Source organism: Mixophyes fleayi, chromosome 3, assembly GCF_038048845.1.
Source record: "Mixophyes fleayi isolate aMixFle1 chromosome 3, aMixFle1.hap1, whole genome shotgun sequence".
NCBI classification, from domain to species: domain Eukaryota; kingdom Metazoa; phylum Chordata; class Amphibia; order Anura; family Limnodynastidae; genus Mixophyes; species Mixophyes fleayi.
In genome coordinates this window covers 27,432,920-27,453,599 of record NC_134404.1, presented here as the reverse complement: position 1 = coordinate 27,453,599, position 20,680 = coordinate 27,432,920, and the positions used below count along the sequence as shown (strand labels likewise).

The 20,680-nt window shown below is 40.3% G+C and overlaps 1 protein-coding gene across 1 annotated transcript in view; it reads left to right on the top strand.

Moving 5' to 3' along the window:
• Nucleotides 1-20,680, top strand: part of LOC142143092 (uncharacterized) — an 86,578-nt gene that overhangs the window by 35,233 nt on the left and 30,665 nt on the right. The window contains exons 6-9 of the mRNA XM_075200806.1: nt 3,759-3,900; nt 5,100-5,284; nt 8,552-8,693; nt 10,659-10,837. Coding sequence (XP_075056907.1) covers nt 3,759-3,900; nt 5,100-5,284; nt 8,552-8,693; nt 10,659-10,837 — 648 coding nt within the window. The remainder of the gene's footprint in view (nt 1-3,758; nt 3,901-5,099; nt 5,285-8,551; nt 8,694-10,658; nt 10,838-20,680) is intronic.

Here is a 20,680-nt window from a genome sequence, read left to right as displayed (position 1 = left end):
CTGAGAGGTGTTAGTTGATCGAAAAGATAAATTGTTATCTAATAATTTTCTTCAGTTGGGGATGAATTGTGTATAATAGTGGCCTTATTTTCTTCTCTGACTACAATGTTGAAACAATAGCATATTAAATGTTGTGTGCCTACAGGCTCCAATGATATAAATCCATAGGATAGGCTTCAAGTGGAGCAGTTGGGATATGTTTAAATTAATCTCTGAAGCTGTTCCAGCACCAATCTGCAGAGACTTTTAAGATACTCAAAACATTTTTACACCAACTCAGAGTCGGAGATGATCAGTAATCACCCTTTACTTTCTGAGGAAAGCCTTTTGCTCGTCTAAATTTTATACAAGACAAAAAAAATAAAAAGTGCACAGCGTGCAGTGTAAAAAAAAATACAAAATGTAAAGTTGTCACTTGAAATAAAGTCAGCCCTAAATGCCTCCTGTCAGCAGTTATACAGAGCAAATCAGTCAAAAGAGAAGTACCTTTGGAGAAAAATGTAATTGAGGCAGTAATACAAATGTTGTAGGACTTCCTAGGGATTTAAATTTGCAGACATGCTCATTTCACTCAAAAAAATTGTATACATTACAGTGCTAAACCCTCCAAAATAATAAGCAAAGCAAGTGTAGATATGGAGCACATTCATGGTGTAGTAAGTTTCTTAACATTAATGTGAATAAAACCAAACGCACTTACCCTGTATTTAATTTTTACTATAGTCCTGCTTTTCTGAAATTTATGTTCATGCATTTGGTTCATAAAATAAAGCGAGTCAATCTATTGTACATTATCCCCACAACCGTTTCAGTGACCGTACACCGCAATTATCAAGGACTCCCACAAAATACTTCCCCACAAACTGAGTTTAAGTACAAATTATGGCACCAAAATGACCACACTGGGCATACCCAGACTTCCTACCATCACCAAGCATCAGCCGATGGCAAGAGAACACTTAGCTGGTTACTATGATAGATGGAGTATACAGAGGCTAGGTCAATGTGACTCACAATATAAGGCCACATGAGAAGTACAAAAACACATGACCACCATTGCCAAACCTAATGCCAAAACACTCAGCAGACACTAAAGGAGTAGGCCACATAATAGCAAACAAATTAACAAACTGTAATAATAACAAATAACCAAGTATCAATGTGGCACCAAAAATAAATAGGTGTAGAAATTTTAAGGATAGAAGGACAAAGGTAAACAGAACAAGGGTAAAAATAGCAAACAATGGTTAGGATTAAGTATATGGCTATCTCATAGCCACTCTAAATACCCATAGAGACATAAATGTATATCAAAAAATAGAGACACAAATGTACGTCAAAATCATAAAACCAGTGATATAGTATCAGAATATAACACAGCCAAGATGTTGTAACTCATCCCGATAAAAATTATAAAAAAAACATGACATACTAAAGTCCTCATTGAGAGTTTCAGGTTTTGTTTAAGCAATAAATTAAGCTGGTTTCTTTCTGAAACCAAATTATGTCACAATTGTAATGGGCATGAAGAGAGAAAGAACGGTATTTTCAATCTCAAAACATTTTTTGAACAGGGGATATGGCAAAGTTACATTTTAGTCAAAGCATTAATGTACTCATTTAGGAAGTAATTTGTACATATGTGTAATAGTTGTGGGGGGGGCGGAAGGAGACTTAAAACTGTTTACCAATGTAATTTTATCAGTATGTCTTCTGTATATAGCCATAGAAAAACTTGGGTCAGAATGTGTTATGCTAGCATCTAAGAGGTTAACTATTGAGGGAATGTACGATAAACTGTATCGTGGTAATCAAACATTTAATTTTTATCATCACCATTTATTTTTATAGCGCCAACATATCAACATATCAAAAAAGCAATCAGTTGCTCTTCACTTCCAGTCCAAACCATAAAGAGGTCCTCATTACTTCATTACACAGAAAAGAACGAAATGTGGGGAAAAAAAGGATCAATCAAAATGTAGTTACGTTCATACTGCTAAGTAAAGAAGTTGAAGAAAGAGTGACCCCCTTGCAGTGCCATGTAACTGCAAATAAGAAGAGTGTTCAAATAAAAGGAAGTCTTATGAAGAATAACCTCAATTTAACAAACTCAAATAATCAACAGGTGGACCAGAATAGTGTAGGCTGAAGATGACAGACTTTCTAATCCCTTTAATACCATATGCACTAGGATATCTGATGTATACACATGTTTCAGGAACAGATAATTGACATAAAGAGCCACACGCAGATATAATTTGTCTGCTGGTAGTTTGACAAATGTCTTATTAATTTTCAGAAAAACATACTGTATATAATATAGTATGTTAGGAAATAGTCATAGATATATAATGTTTCATTTTTGTCAGGAACTCCCCTTACCCAAGCCAGTTAATATTTTACAGTTTATTTTTCTTTTGGTTCATGTAGGTATAGTACAAAGCAAACAAAAACTCAGAACAGATAACACATACTTATACACAGGAGTCCATAGGACTTTACTAGACGGCAAGCAAAATAGTAAATTGGCAGATTTACAATACTTGGAGGAAAAACAACTGGATTTTTTTTCCTCTCTCCAGCTCTGATCCGAAGCTGCACAACTTTCCATAGGCCAATAGCAAGCTGAACCTGGACAGGAGGAAGGGACAAGTCTGTCCAACCTTCCAGTCATTCCTGGTTTACAGGCCCAGAAACCTGAATTTACCAACTCACCAGTGAAGCAATAGTCACTAGGAAACTGTATGTCCCTGGAATTAATTTCACTCTGCTTAAGAACATAGGTGAAATATACGCAGCCTCTAATATATTTCTGTCCAAATTCTATCAATATATAAAATAAACAAAATAAATAATGTAAAAATGATTAAAAACACTTACATTTAGCAGAGAGTTTCACAGACAGTCCATGATGTTTAGTATTGGTGCCTCACAGCTCTGGGGTCAAGGGTTCAATTCCGACCCAGGCTCTATCTGTGTGGAGTTTGTATGTTCTCCACATGTTTGTGTGGGTTTCCTCCAGGTGCTCTGTTTTCTTCCCTCATTCCAAAGACATCCTGGTAGTTTAGTTGGCTTCTTATTAACCCTTGTGTATCTGTATGGTAGAAAATATAGATTGTAAGCTGCACTAGGGCAGGGACTGATGTGACTGACTAAATATCCTCTATAAAGTGCTGAGTGAGTGTTATAAAATGTTAATAATCTCTTAAAAAATAAGTATAAAATCCATCACATCACATCACAACCAAAAGTCATTGAAATGTGTTTAGTTACTCCTCAAGCAAAAACTGAAACTGTGCAGTGTGAACACACCTAAAAAACTCACATTGTCATAAATAGGCAAGAAGTTCTATGTGCATTCATACTTCTTTGTTTCATTGTGTAATGATTGGTTATATGAGATTTTTACAACAACTGTATTATTCAGTTTGTTAAAAGAGAACATTTGTTCCCAAAAAAATGTGACAATAGCCCTAAAAGCCTTTCGTTTATAATTGTTTAGATGTTCTTTCTAGCTGTTATAGCCACTTTGTAACACTAACCACTTTTATTATTACAAGAGAAGCCATCTGTAAGTTCATGTGAACACTTGAGGCATGTTGAGACCCAATTTTTTTGCATACTACAATAAGTAAGAGTCAAATCTTTTAATGGGAAAAAATGAATGTGTTTGGACTTCTTTCTATGAAATTAAATAGTGACTCTTATTATTTTTGCATTGTTGTATTGTAATGTGCCTGCTTTGGCACAAATAGGAGAAAAACAACGACCATTCATATTACCACAATAAAAACCTTCTAAGTCTTGTAAGAAATTTGTTTTCTGCTGGGTTGGAAACAACAGCAACGACTCTCCGCTGGGGTCTTCTTCTCATGACAAAATATCCTGACATTCAAGGTATTGTGACATTGGGCATTGGGGATCTATACACATTAATTCTATGTATATGATGAATATTACTAGTGCACCCTTTAGAGCCCAATGTATAGTACAATCATAAGTAGATAATGACATGACAGAGCACCATATTCTTAGATGTCCACTCACTAAACTGAAATGAAGATTTGTTCTAAAAGCTAAACTTCTAATAAAACCACAATCACTAGTTTACATTAGATCAATTAAAATATTAATTATTTTAATGAACAATATATCAAGGAGCAGCAAGACTACAAATCAATGATATACCTAGCAGTGAAATTACAGTTCTACAATCCAGAATAAATTTGTATCTGAGGCGGAGCATTTAACTCATTCTGGTGTTTGTTATGTAATATTTGCCATATGCAGTGGTGGAACCCATGGAGATAATAGGGCCCGCTGCAAAGGGAATTAGTGAACTCCGGTTCCCTCCTCCCCACTTCCTTGCACCGGGGCCCACAGCTCACTAGTTCCACCTCTGGCCATATGCCTTCTAAATCTATTGATCTATTATTAGTAGCTGGTGGGGTGTGATTAGTTTTTTATTATTTATTACACTTTTTAATCGTATTCAACACAGCAAAGCAAAATTTGTATTTAATATTACAAGAGAAATGACATATAAGCTCATGTTAGTGTTATAACACATATTACCACCTGAGGTACAACATGATTAAACCCAATGGCTCTTCTAAAGATAATATCATGCTGTCAACTGTCACATTTTTGCATTGCAGATTTTATTTTTGTCAGGAAAAAGGGGCATGTGCTTGCTGTTTTGTGGAGTGGTTATAGTAAATTGGGGCAATAGCCTGGGTGGATTCGGGGGAGTTGTCTATTTTGTTCTGATTTTTAATGTTAGAATGTTTATGGATTCGAGTCACTGGAGATTTTGTCAAATGAAGTAATGGAATCTAGTTGCACAGTGTGTTATATGTATAGCTCCATAACGTAACAGAAGAGAATCACTTAAGATAAAACCAAACCACTGGAACCAGGGGGTGGTCACTCTCAGACAATCTCATTGTAGCTATGGGTGGGGCAAGTCATCCACTGAAAAGCAATGTTTTCTGCATATAACACATTTAGCTGAATTCTGTAAGGGAGTGGGGACATTGGTATTAACATTACTAATAACATTCTAAGTTGCTTTTTTTTTTTTTCCCCATCTCCAGAAAAAGTACAAAAAGAAATCGAAACGGTGATCGGGAATCTGCATCCTAAGTATGACCATCGTCACCAAATGCCTTATACTAATGCTGTAATACACGAGATCCAAAGGTTTGCTAACATAGTGCCTATGAACCTACCTCATCAGACCATTAAGGATGTAAACTTCATGGGGTATTTTCTCCCAGAGGTAAGTGCTAATTTCCTAATCTGTTCTTTTATAAATAATTTCTCCAAGAATTTTTTTGTAGACATAATGTTCTATCACATACTTGTGTATAGTTTCACACATACAAAGGAGATGATACAATTCACACAAACTTATTGGGCCTGAATCATCAAGAAACATAAAACAAACGTATTGTGCATCTTTAAAAAAAAAAATGCACATATATCGGGCATACACATGTCTGTATTCAATAAGAAGCAGATGTGATGATATGTCTGTTGAGGAATATGGGCCTAGGTCTGCTCTGTTCAACGGGCAATACACTGCAGGATATGTCCAATACACATGTGAAAAATATAGTCCAAAAACAGTGCACAGAAAAAAAAATCAACTAATGTCGCCTGTTATTAGTAGTCATTATTGACAAAACATTAAAAAATTTAACAAAGTGGGTTTTTCTGCATTTTTTTTTCTATAAAATACATTTATTAGGATGTTATTAATGTACTGCACATAGAGTACATTTGTAAAGTTGCTTCTTATTTAGTTATTATAGTTCTTATTTCCACAAACTTAATACAATTTTAAAATGTGGGCCATCTAACTATCATGAATTAGCCCCAATAATTTTCAGCTACCATTACTATGCAAGCACACATTAAAAAGTTATAAGGGACGCTTATACAGATGAAAGATACTGAATATTGGGTGTCATGTAGAGTTGGACATAAGTCAGATTCATAAGTGCAAAATGTAATTTTCTCTCTGCGCATGCACAGTACAAAGTACCAAGGTTTACGTTTCGGGTTTGCAAACTGACTGAAAAATATCTCCCTATTGCACCTCTCTATGCTTGGAGAGATGGAATTGGGGGGAGAGGGGAAGGGGCGGGCAGGTGGAGGCAAAGTACAGTAAGGGCATGGGCATGTTAGCGCTGCTCACTGTCACACACCGGACCGCTAGTTCAGCTGGCTCAAGATCTAGGTCTCTCTTCGTTCTGCCGGCGCCTGTCTTGCGCCGCGGCCGGCCGCCATCTTGACCAGAGGTCTGCGCATGTGCAGACCTATAGGATTGATAAAACCTTGTTCCTCTCCTCATTGGATGATTAATTAATTCTCACTATTTAAGACACCTACAGCCCTACTACCGTTGCCTTTTCTTTGTCCTCATTCCTGTGAGGTATCCAAGGAGTTCACTGCTCCTGTTCGTGGTTCCTGTTTGCCGTGGAAGCTCTCCTGCACTACCTGTCAGCCGCAAACTGTTCCACGCTATTCCGTATCTTACCAGCTATCTGGACAAGTCTCTACTCCATGCCAGTGGTAATACCTGTCAGCCGCAGATTGTTCAAAGCTACATTGTATCTTACCTGTAATCTGGACAAGTCTCTACTCTACGCCAGTGGTAATACCTGTCAGACGCTGACTGTTCCACGCTACTTTGTATCTTACCTGCAATCTGGACAAGTCTCTGCTCCACGCCAGTGGTAATACCTGTCAGCCGCAGAACGTTCCATGCTACATTGTATCTTACCTGCAATCTGGACAAGTCTCTACTCCACGCCAGTGGTAATACCTGTCAGCCGCAGATCGTTCCATACTACATTGTATCTTACCTGCAACTGGACAAGTCTCTACTCCACGTTAGTGGTAATACCTGTCAGCCGCAGATCGTCCCATACTACATTGTATCTTACCTGCAATCTGGACAAGTCTCTACTCCATGTCAGTGGTAATACCTGTCAGCCGCAGACTGTTTCACACTACTCTGTATCTTACCAGCTATCTGGACAAGTCTCTATTTCACACCAGTGGCAATACCTGTCAGTCGAAGATCGTTCCATACTACATTGTATCTTACCTGCAACTGGACAAGTCTCTACTCCACGTTAGTGGTAATACTTGTCAGTCTCAGATCGTCCCACGCTACCTTGTATCTTACCTGCAATCTGGACAAGTCTCTACTCCATGTCATTGGTGAAGCCTGTCAGCCGCAGATCGTTTCATGCCATCGTGTATCTTACTTGCAATCTGGACTAAGTTTCTACTTCGCATTAGTGGTAATAACTGCCAGCCACAAGTACTCCGTTACTTAGTATTATATTGGCAGCTTGAATAGTCTTTACCAAGTTAGTGAACGTATCTATCAGTGACAGTTCATCCACATTCAAGTCACTCCTGAACTACCTACTCACCTCTACTACTGGTAATTACTCTCGCTGTGTCAGTACAGCTCCTACTACTCAGAGACTTTCTACTCTCCTGCGTTCCACCTTCTATCCAGCTTAAGGAGGTCCCTGCTCCCATTGTGTATAGCTGTATCCGTCCATTTACCATACTCTCCAGAGGGCCGCAACCTGCACAGTGGAAGCCGCTAAAACTCATACTCGTTTTATTCAAGGATTCTCCTCCATTGTCTCTCCTATATATACTAATATTACTAATAAAAGTGGCAAATAACTGTTATGACAACCAGTGCGTCATAAACTTATAGAACAGGTAGACGAGGTCTTCACCTTTAGCAGCCACCTTTCTCGTAGAGACTGGTTATGCTCACAAGTACTCAGATGCCCCCAGGTCCTAAGCTCTAAGTAGTATAAGTTTAAACTCACACAGCTGCGCACAGGTACACGAGGTAACACACGGAACGGAGAAAGGCCAGCGATCTGCAGACTGGACAGAGCACCGGAGGAGATGTCGGGTACCAGCAGGGTCAGGGTCACCGGCAAAGGTTCAGAATCCAAAGACAGGCAATAGGTCAAAGTCACAGGCAAAGGTTAAGAATCCAGGGACAGGCAATAGGTCAAGGTCACAGGCAAAGGTTCAGAATCCAGGGACAGGCAATAGGTTATACACGGGTAATCCAATCAATGGTTCACAGCAACAATAGTTCAGGAGCAGGCTAAACACTGGTAGACAGAACTATAACTGTCAGGGAGGCTAAGCTCTCCCTGCCTTATAAACAGGCACTGGCCAATGGGGGCAAGCATGCAATCAGCCCTAGAGGCTGTCACAATGATCTCCACCTGAGATTAAAGCGCGCGCCTGGCTGCATCTAATGCCGGGATGCAGCGCTATCAACTGCAGTGTCCCGACCGTTGCCTTGGCAACGGCCGAGATGAGACCCGGAAGTGACGTCCCGGTTGTCATAGCGATGGCCGGGACACAGGTGAGGGAGTCCCGGCGGTGCCCAGCCACGGCACGTAACAATAACAAGTACTTATTTTTTTGTTCAGAAAGCTCTTTTTAATTATCTCCATCAATTAATGTTTACAATTTGTTCCATTTTTAGGGTACTTTTATCATTCCCCTTCTTACATCTGTCCTCTATGACGAGACTCAGTTTAAAGAACCTCAACAATTTAATCCTCAACATTTCCTTGACTCAAAAGGGAATTTTGTGAAGAGTGACGCCTTTATGCCATTTTCTGCAGGTATGGCTTCATGCATGATTCCATTATAATTTTCTTATTAATTGTTTCAATTTTACCATTTAAAAAGCTTTAAAATGGCTAAATTGAACTTTTTTTTATTAACCCCTTAATTAAATTAGACCTAACAGTTTTAATAAATTGAGAAATTAAAGTGAAATTAAAGTACATTGGCTTTCTGAGATGTTCTGAAATTAAGATGTTGCAGTGTAAATATATTATGGATCTAGGAATTTAATACGGGGATTGATTGATTACATTCTCTCCAGGGATTGCAATTTGTAACTGTCCCTTCTGTGACGGTTATCTTCTTATATTATGGGCAGTCTCTTCCGACACTGCTCAGGTTTACCATATTGGCAGTATAAATCCAGATGCATAGTATAGACTAGCTGAATAATTTTGTACAGCTGCGTCTCAGTTTGAAAGAAAACTATTCTGAATGTGTAATTGATGTGTGTCTGGAGTGAAATATCTAATCCAGGGTTTCCCAAATCCGGTCCTCAGGGAGCCCCAACAGTGCATGTTTTCCATATCTCCTTGCTGGAGCACAGGTGTGGTCATTACTGACTGACACAATTTAAAAGATCCACAATTGGTGCTAATTTTGTCACTTGTGACCTGGAAAACCTGCACTGTTGGGGCTCCCTGAGGACCGGATTTGGGAAACCCTGCTCTAATCTGTGAACTACTTAATGGGTTTTCTTTTACATTCATAACCAATACCTCTAATTGAAAAATAATGCAAGCAGGGCTTACTAAAATTCTATATATTATTATTTAATTATGCCTGTGCCAAGCACTGTAGGGTTCATGCATAATTAAGTAGGGTTACTGCACAGAAGAATCTGTGAAAATTGTGTTTTTCATGTTCCTGTAAAGAATAATTTGCTTATGCATGAGGAAATGATTTTTGACAGACTAAGATGGAAAATGGGACTGTCCGATTAAAAACTTTTGTGTGCAATGGTATAGATTATGTCACCAGTGGCTCCCTACTGTCCTGGTGTATGTTTCATTTGAGGTCTGCATTTTACTTGTCTCAAGTTGTTTTGTAAAGCAAATACTTTGTGTGTCATTTGCTAAGCGCATAATGTCCAAGATGTAGGGCAGAGTTCTCTTTGGTGGTGCTGTGAGCCAAATTTGCACAAGTATAATTTCATTTTGTGGAGCAAAATGGTTGTGGGTGCAGTGGAACAGATGTTTACACTGGACAATGGCAGGAGTTCCTTGCAAATTACAATAGTGGAGAAGGTACATTCTTATGGGAAATTTGTGCTTAATGCCATTTCCACTAAAAGAATTTGACTTTACCATCATGACTGAGCTGGCATAGATTGGATCTCAGCCCATGTTTTTAATGCATTTTGTGTCTTCCAGTTGCACTTTGTCTTTCATTTGCCCAATTTAAAAAAAAATAAAAAAATTAAACACACAAAAATTGGACCAATGTCAATCATGATTAATTTAAGCCATAAATAATGCTATTATGAGCAGAATTTTAGGAGAAAATGTTAACCTTCTATTTAACGAATGTGGTATGAGGTTGGGCTTGATGGGGTGTTTACACTTTTGCACAGTGCGGCTTGTCAGATTTTTTTTGCACTTCTAGATTGATGAAGCCTCTTACAAAGGCAGAGAGTAGATGTGCCCTTTGGGATGCACTGGGTGGACTATATAGGTGCATGTTTAATAAAAGTCTTTGTAATAGAGACACTTCTATTGTAGTCTTTGGCTGCCATTTATTTCTACCTGTGTCAATAAAACATGGCAGCTTCCATTCATGGAAATACACAAATAAATACATTTCTGTTTACAGTATGACTTATGTCTATCCTGAATATTTATATAGGGATACAGTGAACATGGTGCACTTATAATCTGGGAATCTTTCTTTTAAAATAGTCATTTAATAAAATTTTACATTCTTGATTTTAATGATTTTCTTCTCTTTTGTTGGTTTAATAGGTCGCAGGGTTTGTGCCGGAGAAAATCTGGCAAAAATGGAACTGTTCCTGTTTTTCACAAGTTTCCTGCAAAAATTCACATTTCGCAAACCGCCGTATGTGAAGGATGTGGATCTAACAGCTGCTGTTGGAATAACCACTCCACCCAGGCCTCATAAGATATGTGCCACAGTACGACATTAACATAAATGTATTCAGAAATCTACTATAGTATTAATCTTTGTAGGACATAAGTAATGAGCAAGGTAATAGGTCTTAAATAATACGTAAGGTTAAAGGTAGGTCAAAGAATATTTTTGCAGAAATCACCACCTAAAAAATAAAATCATTAATGTATGATTTCTATAAAACAAAGGATTTAAAGTGCATAGAATTAAATGAGATTATGATAATTTCTATACCTATTTGCATTTTCTTACTCTTTTGTACAATATTATTATTATCCTTTATTTGTTAGGCGCCACAAGGTTTCCACGGTGCCGTACACAGTACAAAACAGTCGACTATACAGGGTGAAACAGTACAAAACAATAAACAAAAATACCAATACTTCAGAAACTCCAGGCTGGCTGATGCAAAAAACGGAGCAGAAGAACAGGTAGGGAGACATGAGGGAAGAGGGCCCTGCTCAAGTGAGCTTACATCCTAAGGGAGGGAAAACAGAACAGGCACAGGGGGAGCCAGATGAGGCAAGGGGGAGAGCGAGTTGAGAGCGAGTGGCAGAGTTAAGTGGATGGTTGGTATGCTTTGAGGAAGAGGTGGGTTTTCAGCGCACGTTTGAAGGAGCACAGAGTAGGAGAGAGGCGGATGGAACGAGGGAGGCGTCGATCATTGGCCGAGCACAGGGAGCGGGCAGGAGTGTGAATGGAGAGGAGGCTAGAGATATAAGGGGCAGTAGAGTTGGAGAGAGCCTTGTAAGTGGTGGTGAGGAGTTTGAAAAAGGATTCTGTAGGGGAAGGGGAGCCAGTGTAAGGCAAGGCAGAGAGGGGAGGCAGAGGTGGAGCGGCGTAAGAGGAAGATGAGTCTCGCGGCCGCATTGAGTATAGAGCGGAGGGGGGAGAGATGGGAGTGGGGGAGGCCGATGAGTAGGAGGTTGCAGTATTCCAGGCAGGAGATGATGAGTGCGTGGATGATAGTCTTAGTGGCATCCTGAGAGAGAACGGGACGGATGCGGGCGATATTGCGTAGCTGGAAGCGACAGGCTTGGGCAAGGGCATGAATATGGGGGGCAAAAGAGAGAGAGGTGTTGCGGGTGACACCCAGGCAGTGGAGTTGGGTGACAGAGGAGATGGTGGTGTTGTTGACGACAATAGAGAGGTCGTGGCGGGATGGGAGTCTGGACGGAGGAAAGACAATGAGTTCCATCTTAGAGATATTGATTTTGAGAAAACGCTCGGACATCCAGGAGGAGATGGCGGATAGGCAGTCAGATACACGAGAGAGGAGGGTGGAAGAAAGATCAAGAGAAGAGGTGTAGAGTTGAATGTCGTCAGCATAAAGGTGATATTGAAGACCGAAGGAGGAGATGAGATCACCAAGGGAGGAAGTGTAGAGCGAGAAGAGTAGAGGGCTGAGGACGGAGCCCTGCGGGACTCCTACAGGGAGAGGGTAGGGGGAGGAGGAAGAGCCGGATGTGGATACAGAGAAGCAGTGGTTAGCAAGGTATGAGGTGAACCAGGCGTGGACAGATCCGGAAAGGCCGAAAGAGAGAAGAGTTTGCAGCAGGAGGGGGTGGTCCACGGTGTCAAAGGCTGCAGAGAGGTCAAGGAAGATTAGTCGGGAGAAGTGACCCATGGATTTGGCCAATAGGAGGTCATTAGTAACCTTGGCCAGGGCAGTTTCGGTGGAGTGAAGAGGACGGTAGCCGGATTGGAGGGGGTCAAGGAGGGAAAAGACCGAGAGGTGCCTGGTTAGGCGGCTGCAGACAATCCACTGAAGTAATTTGGAGGCAAAGGGGAGCAGTGAGATGGGGCGATAATTAGCGAAAGAGGTGGGGTCAAGATTGGTTTTTTTTAAGGGATGGGAGAGATAAGAGCGTGTTTAAAGGAGGAGGGGACTACACCAGAGGAGAGTGATAAGTTGAAGAGGTAAGCAAGGTAGGAGCAGACAGTGGGAGAAAGAGAGCGAAGCAGGTGGGAGGGGATGGGATCGAGAGGACAGGTAGAGGGAAGAGAGGAAAGAATGAGGGAACTAACTTCTTCCCCTGTTGGGGGCAAAAGGAGCACCAGAGTTGATTGTTGGCGGGAGGTGAGGCGATGAGGGTGGCGGGAGAAGGGGAGGAGGAGATGTTCAGTCTGATGGTTTCAATTTTGGAAGAGAAAAAGGTGGCAAAGTCAGAAGCGGAGAGGGAGGGCGGGACGGGAGAGGGAGGGGGAGAGAGGAGGGAGTTGAAGGTGGCAAAGAGGCGGCGGGGGTTAGAGGACTGAAGAAGGATTGTTTAGGGAGGGAGAGGGCGGAGCAGAAAGAGGAGAGAATGAATTTAAAGTGAAAGAAGTCGGCCAGGGAGCGAGATTTCCTCCAGAGGCGTTCAGCAGTGCGAGAGCACTTTTGTAGGAAGCGGGTGAGTTTGGAGTGCCAGGGTTGGGGAATAAGGCGGCGTCTGCGGATAGCGGAGGCTGGGGCAACAGCATCAAGGGCAGTAGTGAGGGAGAGGTTGTAAAGGGAGGACACCTCATCAGGACAGGCCAGGGAAGGAAGAGGTGATAGTAGAGTTACAAGAGAGGAGGAGAAAGAGGAAGGGTCAATAGCATCAAGGTTGTGCCTAGTGAGGGTGGCTTTAGGCGAGGCGGGAGCATGGGAGGACGACAGAGTGAAGGAGAGGAGATGGTGGTCAGAGAGTGGGAAGGGAGAGTTAGAGAAGTCAGAGAGATCACAGAGATGAGAGAAGACAAGGTCGAGGGAGTGACCAAGACAGTGAGTGGGGGAAGAGGTCCACTGAGTGAGGCCAAGAGAGGAGGAAAGGGCGAGAAGTTTGATGGTGGCCGGGTTGGAACGGTTGTCAATGTTGATGTTAAAGTCGCCAAGTATGATGGAGGGGAGGTCAGAGACTAGGTAGTGGGGGAGCCAGGTAGCGAAGTTGTCAAGGAAGAGGGATGTGGGGCCGGGGGGATGGTAGATGACGGAGACACGGAGGTGGATAAGGGAGAAGAGACGGATGGAGTGAACTTCGAAGGAGGAGAAGGAGAGGGAAGGTAAAGTAGGAATAGCCCGAAAAGTACAGTTAGGGGACAGGAGGAGGCCCACTCCACCTCCTGGGCGCTCATCCGGTCTGGTGGAGTGAGTAAAGGAGAGACCCCCGTAGGAGAGAGCAGCAGGAGAGGCAGTGTCAGAAGAAGTAAGCCAGGTTTCAGTGATGGCAAGAAGATTTAGAGAGTTGGAGATGAAGAGGTCATGGATGGAGGATTAATTGTATTATTGTATTGTATTATTGTATTAATTGTATTAATGTGAACACAGAAGTAATAAGCTAGATACAAGCCATCTAGTATACAAGGCACATAAATTTCACATGGTTTAAGGTATTGCTCTCAGTTGAAAAGTAGTTTGATTAAGCATGAAATTAGCGACAAGTAAGTGGCAAGGCCTGAAAGTGAGAATGTTATGCGGGGTGGGGGTGATAAAAATAACCATAATATTATCAAGCTAAAAAATCATCATAACAACCGATTTATACAGATATTGCCTCTCTGGCAACGCACAACAACAAATTTCAAGTTCGGCAAATATGGTGTTGTATGGTTTAATCCAGACAGACAAATTCAATGCAACTGTCAAATCTTGGTGCAACTGATTGGTTCCTCCCTGGGACACATCATAAACACGTTATACACGATTTGTAACCGTAAAATTTTGAACAGGCAGAATTGTTTTTTGGGGTTATATTTTGTTTGTTGAGGTGGGCAAAGAGGGGTTGATGATTACAATAGAGTATTTTTACTTTGTAGTGTCTTTAAAGGTCACACAGTAAAACCGGGTAGTAATATAGGCTTAATGTCTCCGTTTAAGTGAAAGTTTAAGGTTCTCCATTTCACACATCTCATTAACCCTGTAGATCCATTCCTTAACATTTGGTACCAGGATCACCACTTTGGCAGTATTTAGTAAATGTAACAGTTGTCATGACCATGGTAGAAATCTGTTGCAGTACCCCATTTCTACCAGTGGTGCTGAGTTTGTGGAACATCACAGTTCAGATTGTGAGGAGTTATTCTCACCTTATTACACCTGTCTATGCTCCTTAAATGCCTGGTCCTGACTGCAGTCTGCACCAGATCCTTGTTGTCTATTATGGGAACAAGTATGCAGTAATGAGTCACAGCCTGTATCACCATTAGCCTGCTCTTCAGAGAGTCTGTTAAGTTCACTGCTTTAGATTCTGGTTATTTCAAAATTCATGTGAGTTATCTGCAGTCAGTACTCTACCTACTGTGATACATGGAGTTTTGTATAATCTGTTGTAACCAAAGTCTGCACTCTGGTAATTCTGTTACATGGACATTGACAGAAACTGCAGTTGGTACTGTTTTCATATTAGTCCACCGCCTGTAATGTAACTGTAACCTGTGTTTTTGAATTACAATAAAATCGTCACAGTTAACCTAATATCTGGCTTGTGAAGTGTTTGTACACACATACAGAGTGGTGTCAGCTCATCTGATTGTGACAACAGTATGGATTTAAGATCATTTCATAGGCAAAGGAGTTATTATGAAGTAAAGGGGACACAGGGGGATCCACACCATGAAAAGGTGCGGATTCCCCTGTGGTTGAGTAATATGGGTGCATTCTGGGGCAAGCACAGACCAAATACCTGATGCAGCTACTGATCTGTGAGTGTGGTGGGAATTTGTATAACAATGTTGAGGCATCACACAAGTAAAATTTCTCCACCCATGTTGACATGTAGGATGGAAGATCCTCTCCTCTAATGGAGGAATTAGGTTCTAAATAGAGAGTATCATAAAATAAATAAAATAAAAAGATAAGTTGGAAAGTAATTAATTATTAAGATGGTATTCTTTGGAATTAATATTTTTTAAAATCACCTACACACTAAGGTACATGTGTCACGAGTCGCGGTGGTACGCCGTATCCTGGCGTGATCTAGCAGCCGGGCGCGTGCATTGAATGTAATGCACTGTCATTTTTCCTTGAGCTTATCTTTTTGGCATAGAGTAGGAGGGTGTAGGGACATCCTACAACACCAGGGGGAGCTCTCCTATGATTTAAATTGGTTCATTTATATATTTATACATGTTCCTGGTTTATGTTATTATCTATGCCAGTTATAAGCTAGTAAATTAATTGGCAGCCCTGTCCTTCTTTTTTCTGATTGGCCCATCAAAGTATTTAAGGCAGGGAGGGCTTAACCTCACTGCCGGTTATAGCGTCCAGTTTCCTGTTAGCTAACCTGCTCCTGTGCTGTGTTTGGTGAAAGCCTTTTGGATTGATTTCTATGTATGACCTCTGCCTGTTTCCTGGATTTTGATACTTGCTTGTTGCCCTGATCTTCTGCCTGTACCCGGACTCTGAACCATTGCCTGTGACCCTGACCCTGCTGGTATTTGACTTCTCCACCGGTGCTCTTTCCAATCCGCAGACGCCCTGGAATGTCCTAGTTTGTGCATTGCCTCCTCTACCTGTGCGCCGTCATGCAGGCATAAACTTGTACTACTCTGAGCATAAGTCCTGGGGGCATCCGAGTACCTGTGAGCAAAACCAGTCTCTACGGGAAAGGCGGTTGCTAAAAGTGAAGACCTCTACCCCTTGTTCTACAAGTTTATGCTGCACTGGTGACCATTACAACATGCATAGGGAAAAATAAATACATATTGGTCTAACTTCATGTAACCACAATCTTTTATGAGATCCATTCAGCCTTAAATATTAAATTATTTATCTAATGGAGAATAGGTCATGAAGTTAATCTAAACACGAGCATATTGACAACATCAGTTTTTTTCTAGACTTATAAGCAGAGAGTCTTAATAAAACAGTGATAAACAGTTTTCAGTCTTACTTCAGAAACTGGGGAGTCTGAAGTGAAGCACAATTCACTGCTCGCGTTGAGCAGTTAAACAGGTGATCTGAAACAAATATTCTTTCTTTGGCCATAGCAAAAGAATGTAATAGGGGCAAGTACACATAATGTATCTGTCCCAGGGCATAGAGGTTTAAACGGTTTTATTCAGATAGGAAAGCTGTATTTCTTCTTCCAATTATATAAAGACTCCACAATTAGGTCGACCTTACAGACACTAATGTGGAAAAGTGTGGAATCGCTAAGACATTTCTTGTTTGTTTTTGAAATATTGATACTTTTTTTTTTCATTAAGGTATCATTAAATCATATGAAACATACAAAGGAAAAGGGCACTATTTGCCAACTGTAAAGTTTGGTGGAGGAGGGATAATGGTATGGGGCTGTTTTTTCAGGGTTTGGGCTATGCCCCTTATCTCCAGTGAAGGATAATCTTTATGCTTCTGCATACCAAGTCAATGCTATGCTTCCAACTTTGTGGCATCAGTTTGGGGAAGGCCCTTTTCTATTCCAACATGACTGTGCCCCAGTGCAAAAAGCAAGGACAACAAAGACATGGTTTGTTGATTACGGTGTGGAAGAACTTGACCGGCCTATACAGAGCCCTGATCTGAATCCCATCAAACACCTTTGAGATGAACTGGAAAGAAGATTGCGAGCCAGTCCTTCTCGTTCAACATTGGTACCTGACCTCCTAAATGCTCTACAGAATGAATGAGCACAAATTCCCACAGAAACACTCCAACTTGTGCAAAGCCAAGAAGAGTGGAAGATGTCACTGTTGCAAAAGGAAGACCAACTTCATATTAAAGTATGTGTATTTGAATACAGTGTCATTACAGTACCTGTTGGTGTAATGGTCAAGTGTCCAAATATTTTTGTCCATATATTCATTTAAATAGTACCTATAATATCTCAATTTACAAATAGGTCCAAAACATACCAGGATCCAGGCAAGCAGCAACTGAGCTTAATACATTAGCAGCAGCAGGAAGCGAAAGCTGCAATAAGAGGTATGAAAGAGCCTGATGGCCAATTTTCCCAATTATGGTGGAACAGTCTAGATTTTGGGGTGGCTGTCCTGTGCAGTCAGGACATAATTCTGACTTTAGGGATATTCAGGAAATATGTCCCATTTCCCACTGCTTTGCTTAAGAAGGAAGAGCTGCCACTGGTGTGTGCAGCATTTGCTGGTGCGTTTACAGAGGAAGAGGTTGGCGGTGACCTAGCACTCTAATTTTATAGCCACGCTCCTTGCATGCTGTCAATGCCCTCTGACATGTCATTGAAGAACTTAACAGAGCCAGACCTTATTGCACCACATTTGACTTTATCTTCGTGTCAACACTGATTGAATAGTTTGTCAGATGGCTGCACAGCCACAAAATGCTCAGCATGACAAAACTCACAAACACTGTTTATGGGACCACAGTTATGAGCATGAATATTTGTTTCATCAAAGTTACTGATATCAAGAATGGAGTGTCATCTTGTTTGCTGACTTTGTAGGCGTTGACGTGATATTATGTCTGTCCTGTCCGCTTTACTCTGTGACGGGAAATTTGCTGAGGAGTCATATTTGCATGGCGATGACAATCACGTTCGCGTTCTCTTTGTTCATCAGTCATAGATTGTCGTCAGGCTTTATCCTGATCCGCCCTTCGTCTTTTTGCTGCTTCTTGCTTTGCAATTACTCTCACAGCAGACATTTGCATTTTAGGTGTCATCGCAGCTACACTTTGTTGCTTAAATTAATTTGTATATTCCTTTTAATTTAATACTAAGTGCAAATCAAATGAATGGATAGAACTTTGAGTCAATTTGGAATAGCTTAGTTTGATATAAATGGTAACTACCACAAAAAAGTAGGAATAGTCAAGTACGCAAAAGTCATTTGCAAACATTTTACCAAATTTATTTGTGCCTTTTGTGTATGCATATATAAAGGTGAGGAGCAGCCTTAGCATATATATATATATATATATATATATATATAGTAACAAAAGGAGGCATTTAGCTGGCAATATGCAGAGAAAGCAGGGAAGTAGAGTAAAACATTGGCACAGTTATGTACCTAGGTGGAGATTAAACCAGGTAAAAACAGATGTGTAGTTTAAAATTGGTTTACTTACATGATTTAAAAGCTGCTTCCTCTCAGCAAACAGACAGGGTGTATCTGAAAGTCTAAACAGAGCCAGGGATGGTCGTGTCCTTTTTAAAGAGAAGGTGGGTGTGTCACCTGTCCATCAAGCTAGGCCTGTGGGAGGAGTGTCAGGTATAAAACCCTGCTTGCTTTATTGTTCAGGGAGATCAACGCTGGGCTAGCTGGCTGATCTGGACAGAGCTGGACTATGTATAATAAGCGTTGAGGGTCTCCATAATTGCTGTGCAAGTATACGGTGTCAAAACATTATTACCATCCTGACAATAAAGAACCATAAAAAGGAAGAAGTTGTACGCATGTGCTTCTGCAGTAGCGGGCTCTTGCCACAATATATATATATATATAATTAGTTCTTAAACATACCATCTCCCTCCTTTTTTTTTTTTTTTTCAGGAAGACGGGCTTGTGTTAGAAAAATACCTGTAAAAATTGAGCTATTTCTGTTCTTTACCAGCTGCTTTCAAGCTTCGCCCTTCACCAGATGGGACGTACTTCCATGTGAAACCCTCTGTGGGATTTTCAATTCCTTCAGTAGGAAAAATTTCTGTGTGCACCACTCTTAACAAAAATAAAGATAAAATAGCATAAAAACATTGTCAAACAAAGCATTTTGAGCAGTAAAGTAAATAATTAAAGGGAGGTATCCACTTATTTTAATTATTTAATTTAGAGCATTGTATTTAATTACAAAACACTAGCCAATTATACTGTATATTGTAGCAACATTACAGTGCAAGCATTATGGGGGAATGATGTCGGCTGTAAGATGTTCTATTAATGGTGTCCTCGAGTGTCAGCATTCTCCACTCTTCTTGCAGCTATAGCTAATTATATAATTGGCTATAACTACAATAAAATTGTATAAAATCAAAGCACATTATAAGTGATTCTATAATGTGCATACAGTATATTTAATTGTGAGCATTCAGATACAGACTAGGCAGAAAAAATAGCTGCCTTCAATGAAAAAAATTATGTGGAACAGGTCCAATATTAAAGTTTATTTTTTTCCCCCCCAGTTTTCAATTACCATAAGGAAAATGTATTTAATGTGAAGTCAGCACTTGATTTATATTATGAAGGATTATTACTTTTCCATGACTTGTTAGTCATTTAGGGCCAATAGAATACACATAATGATGTCATTTAAAACCCAACTGAATTGCTATATGTTGTCCATTTGTTTATGTCATTGGAAGGAGAGCTCAGCTTGATGTGTTTGACTTTGACTGCTTTGGAAGCCAGAACTCAAGAATGGTTCTAAATACCATAAGTATAACATATTACAGCCACACCCATGATCAGATTCTCAGTAAAATAAACTAATCTTGAAAGAAGATTGAAATAGAAAGGTGAAAGGGGCTTAAACCCATGACCTTTAAAGGTAACATTGTTGCTGTTTTGCTGTCCCGTTCGGACTATGAGATGCATAACACACTTGCCTATTTTTGGGGGGTGACATCTATATCTATGGACTCAAAAATATGGCAAAAAGTGGAGAATTATTAATTAGAATTATTTTTTTATTGTTTTTTTAAAGTTAATTTTTTACTTTATATATGCATTGGTGACATTAGGTCATTGATTTCATAAGTGAGCTCACTTTCTTTTGAATTTCATCTATTTGCCTTAATAAATACTTATGACGCTTTGAATCGTGATTAAAATGCAGTTGAAATCGACATCTGTTTTTATTATGAAAATTAAATCCTCATTTTGCTCTGTTAAAGGGTCTACAGGCACCAATGGTTAAAAGGTCAACATTTGTAATGAATTTTGGAACATAAGTAAAGTTGTAGACTTTTCTTCACTCCCTATA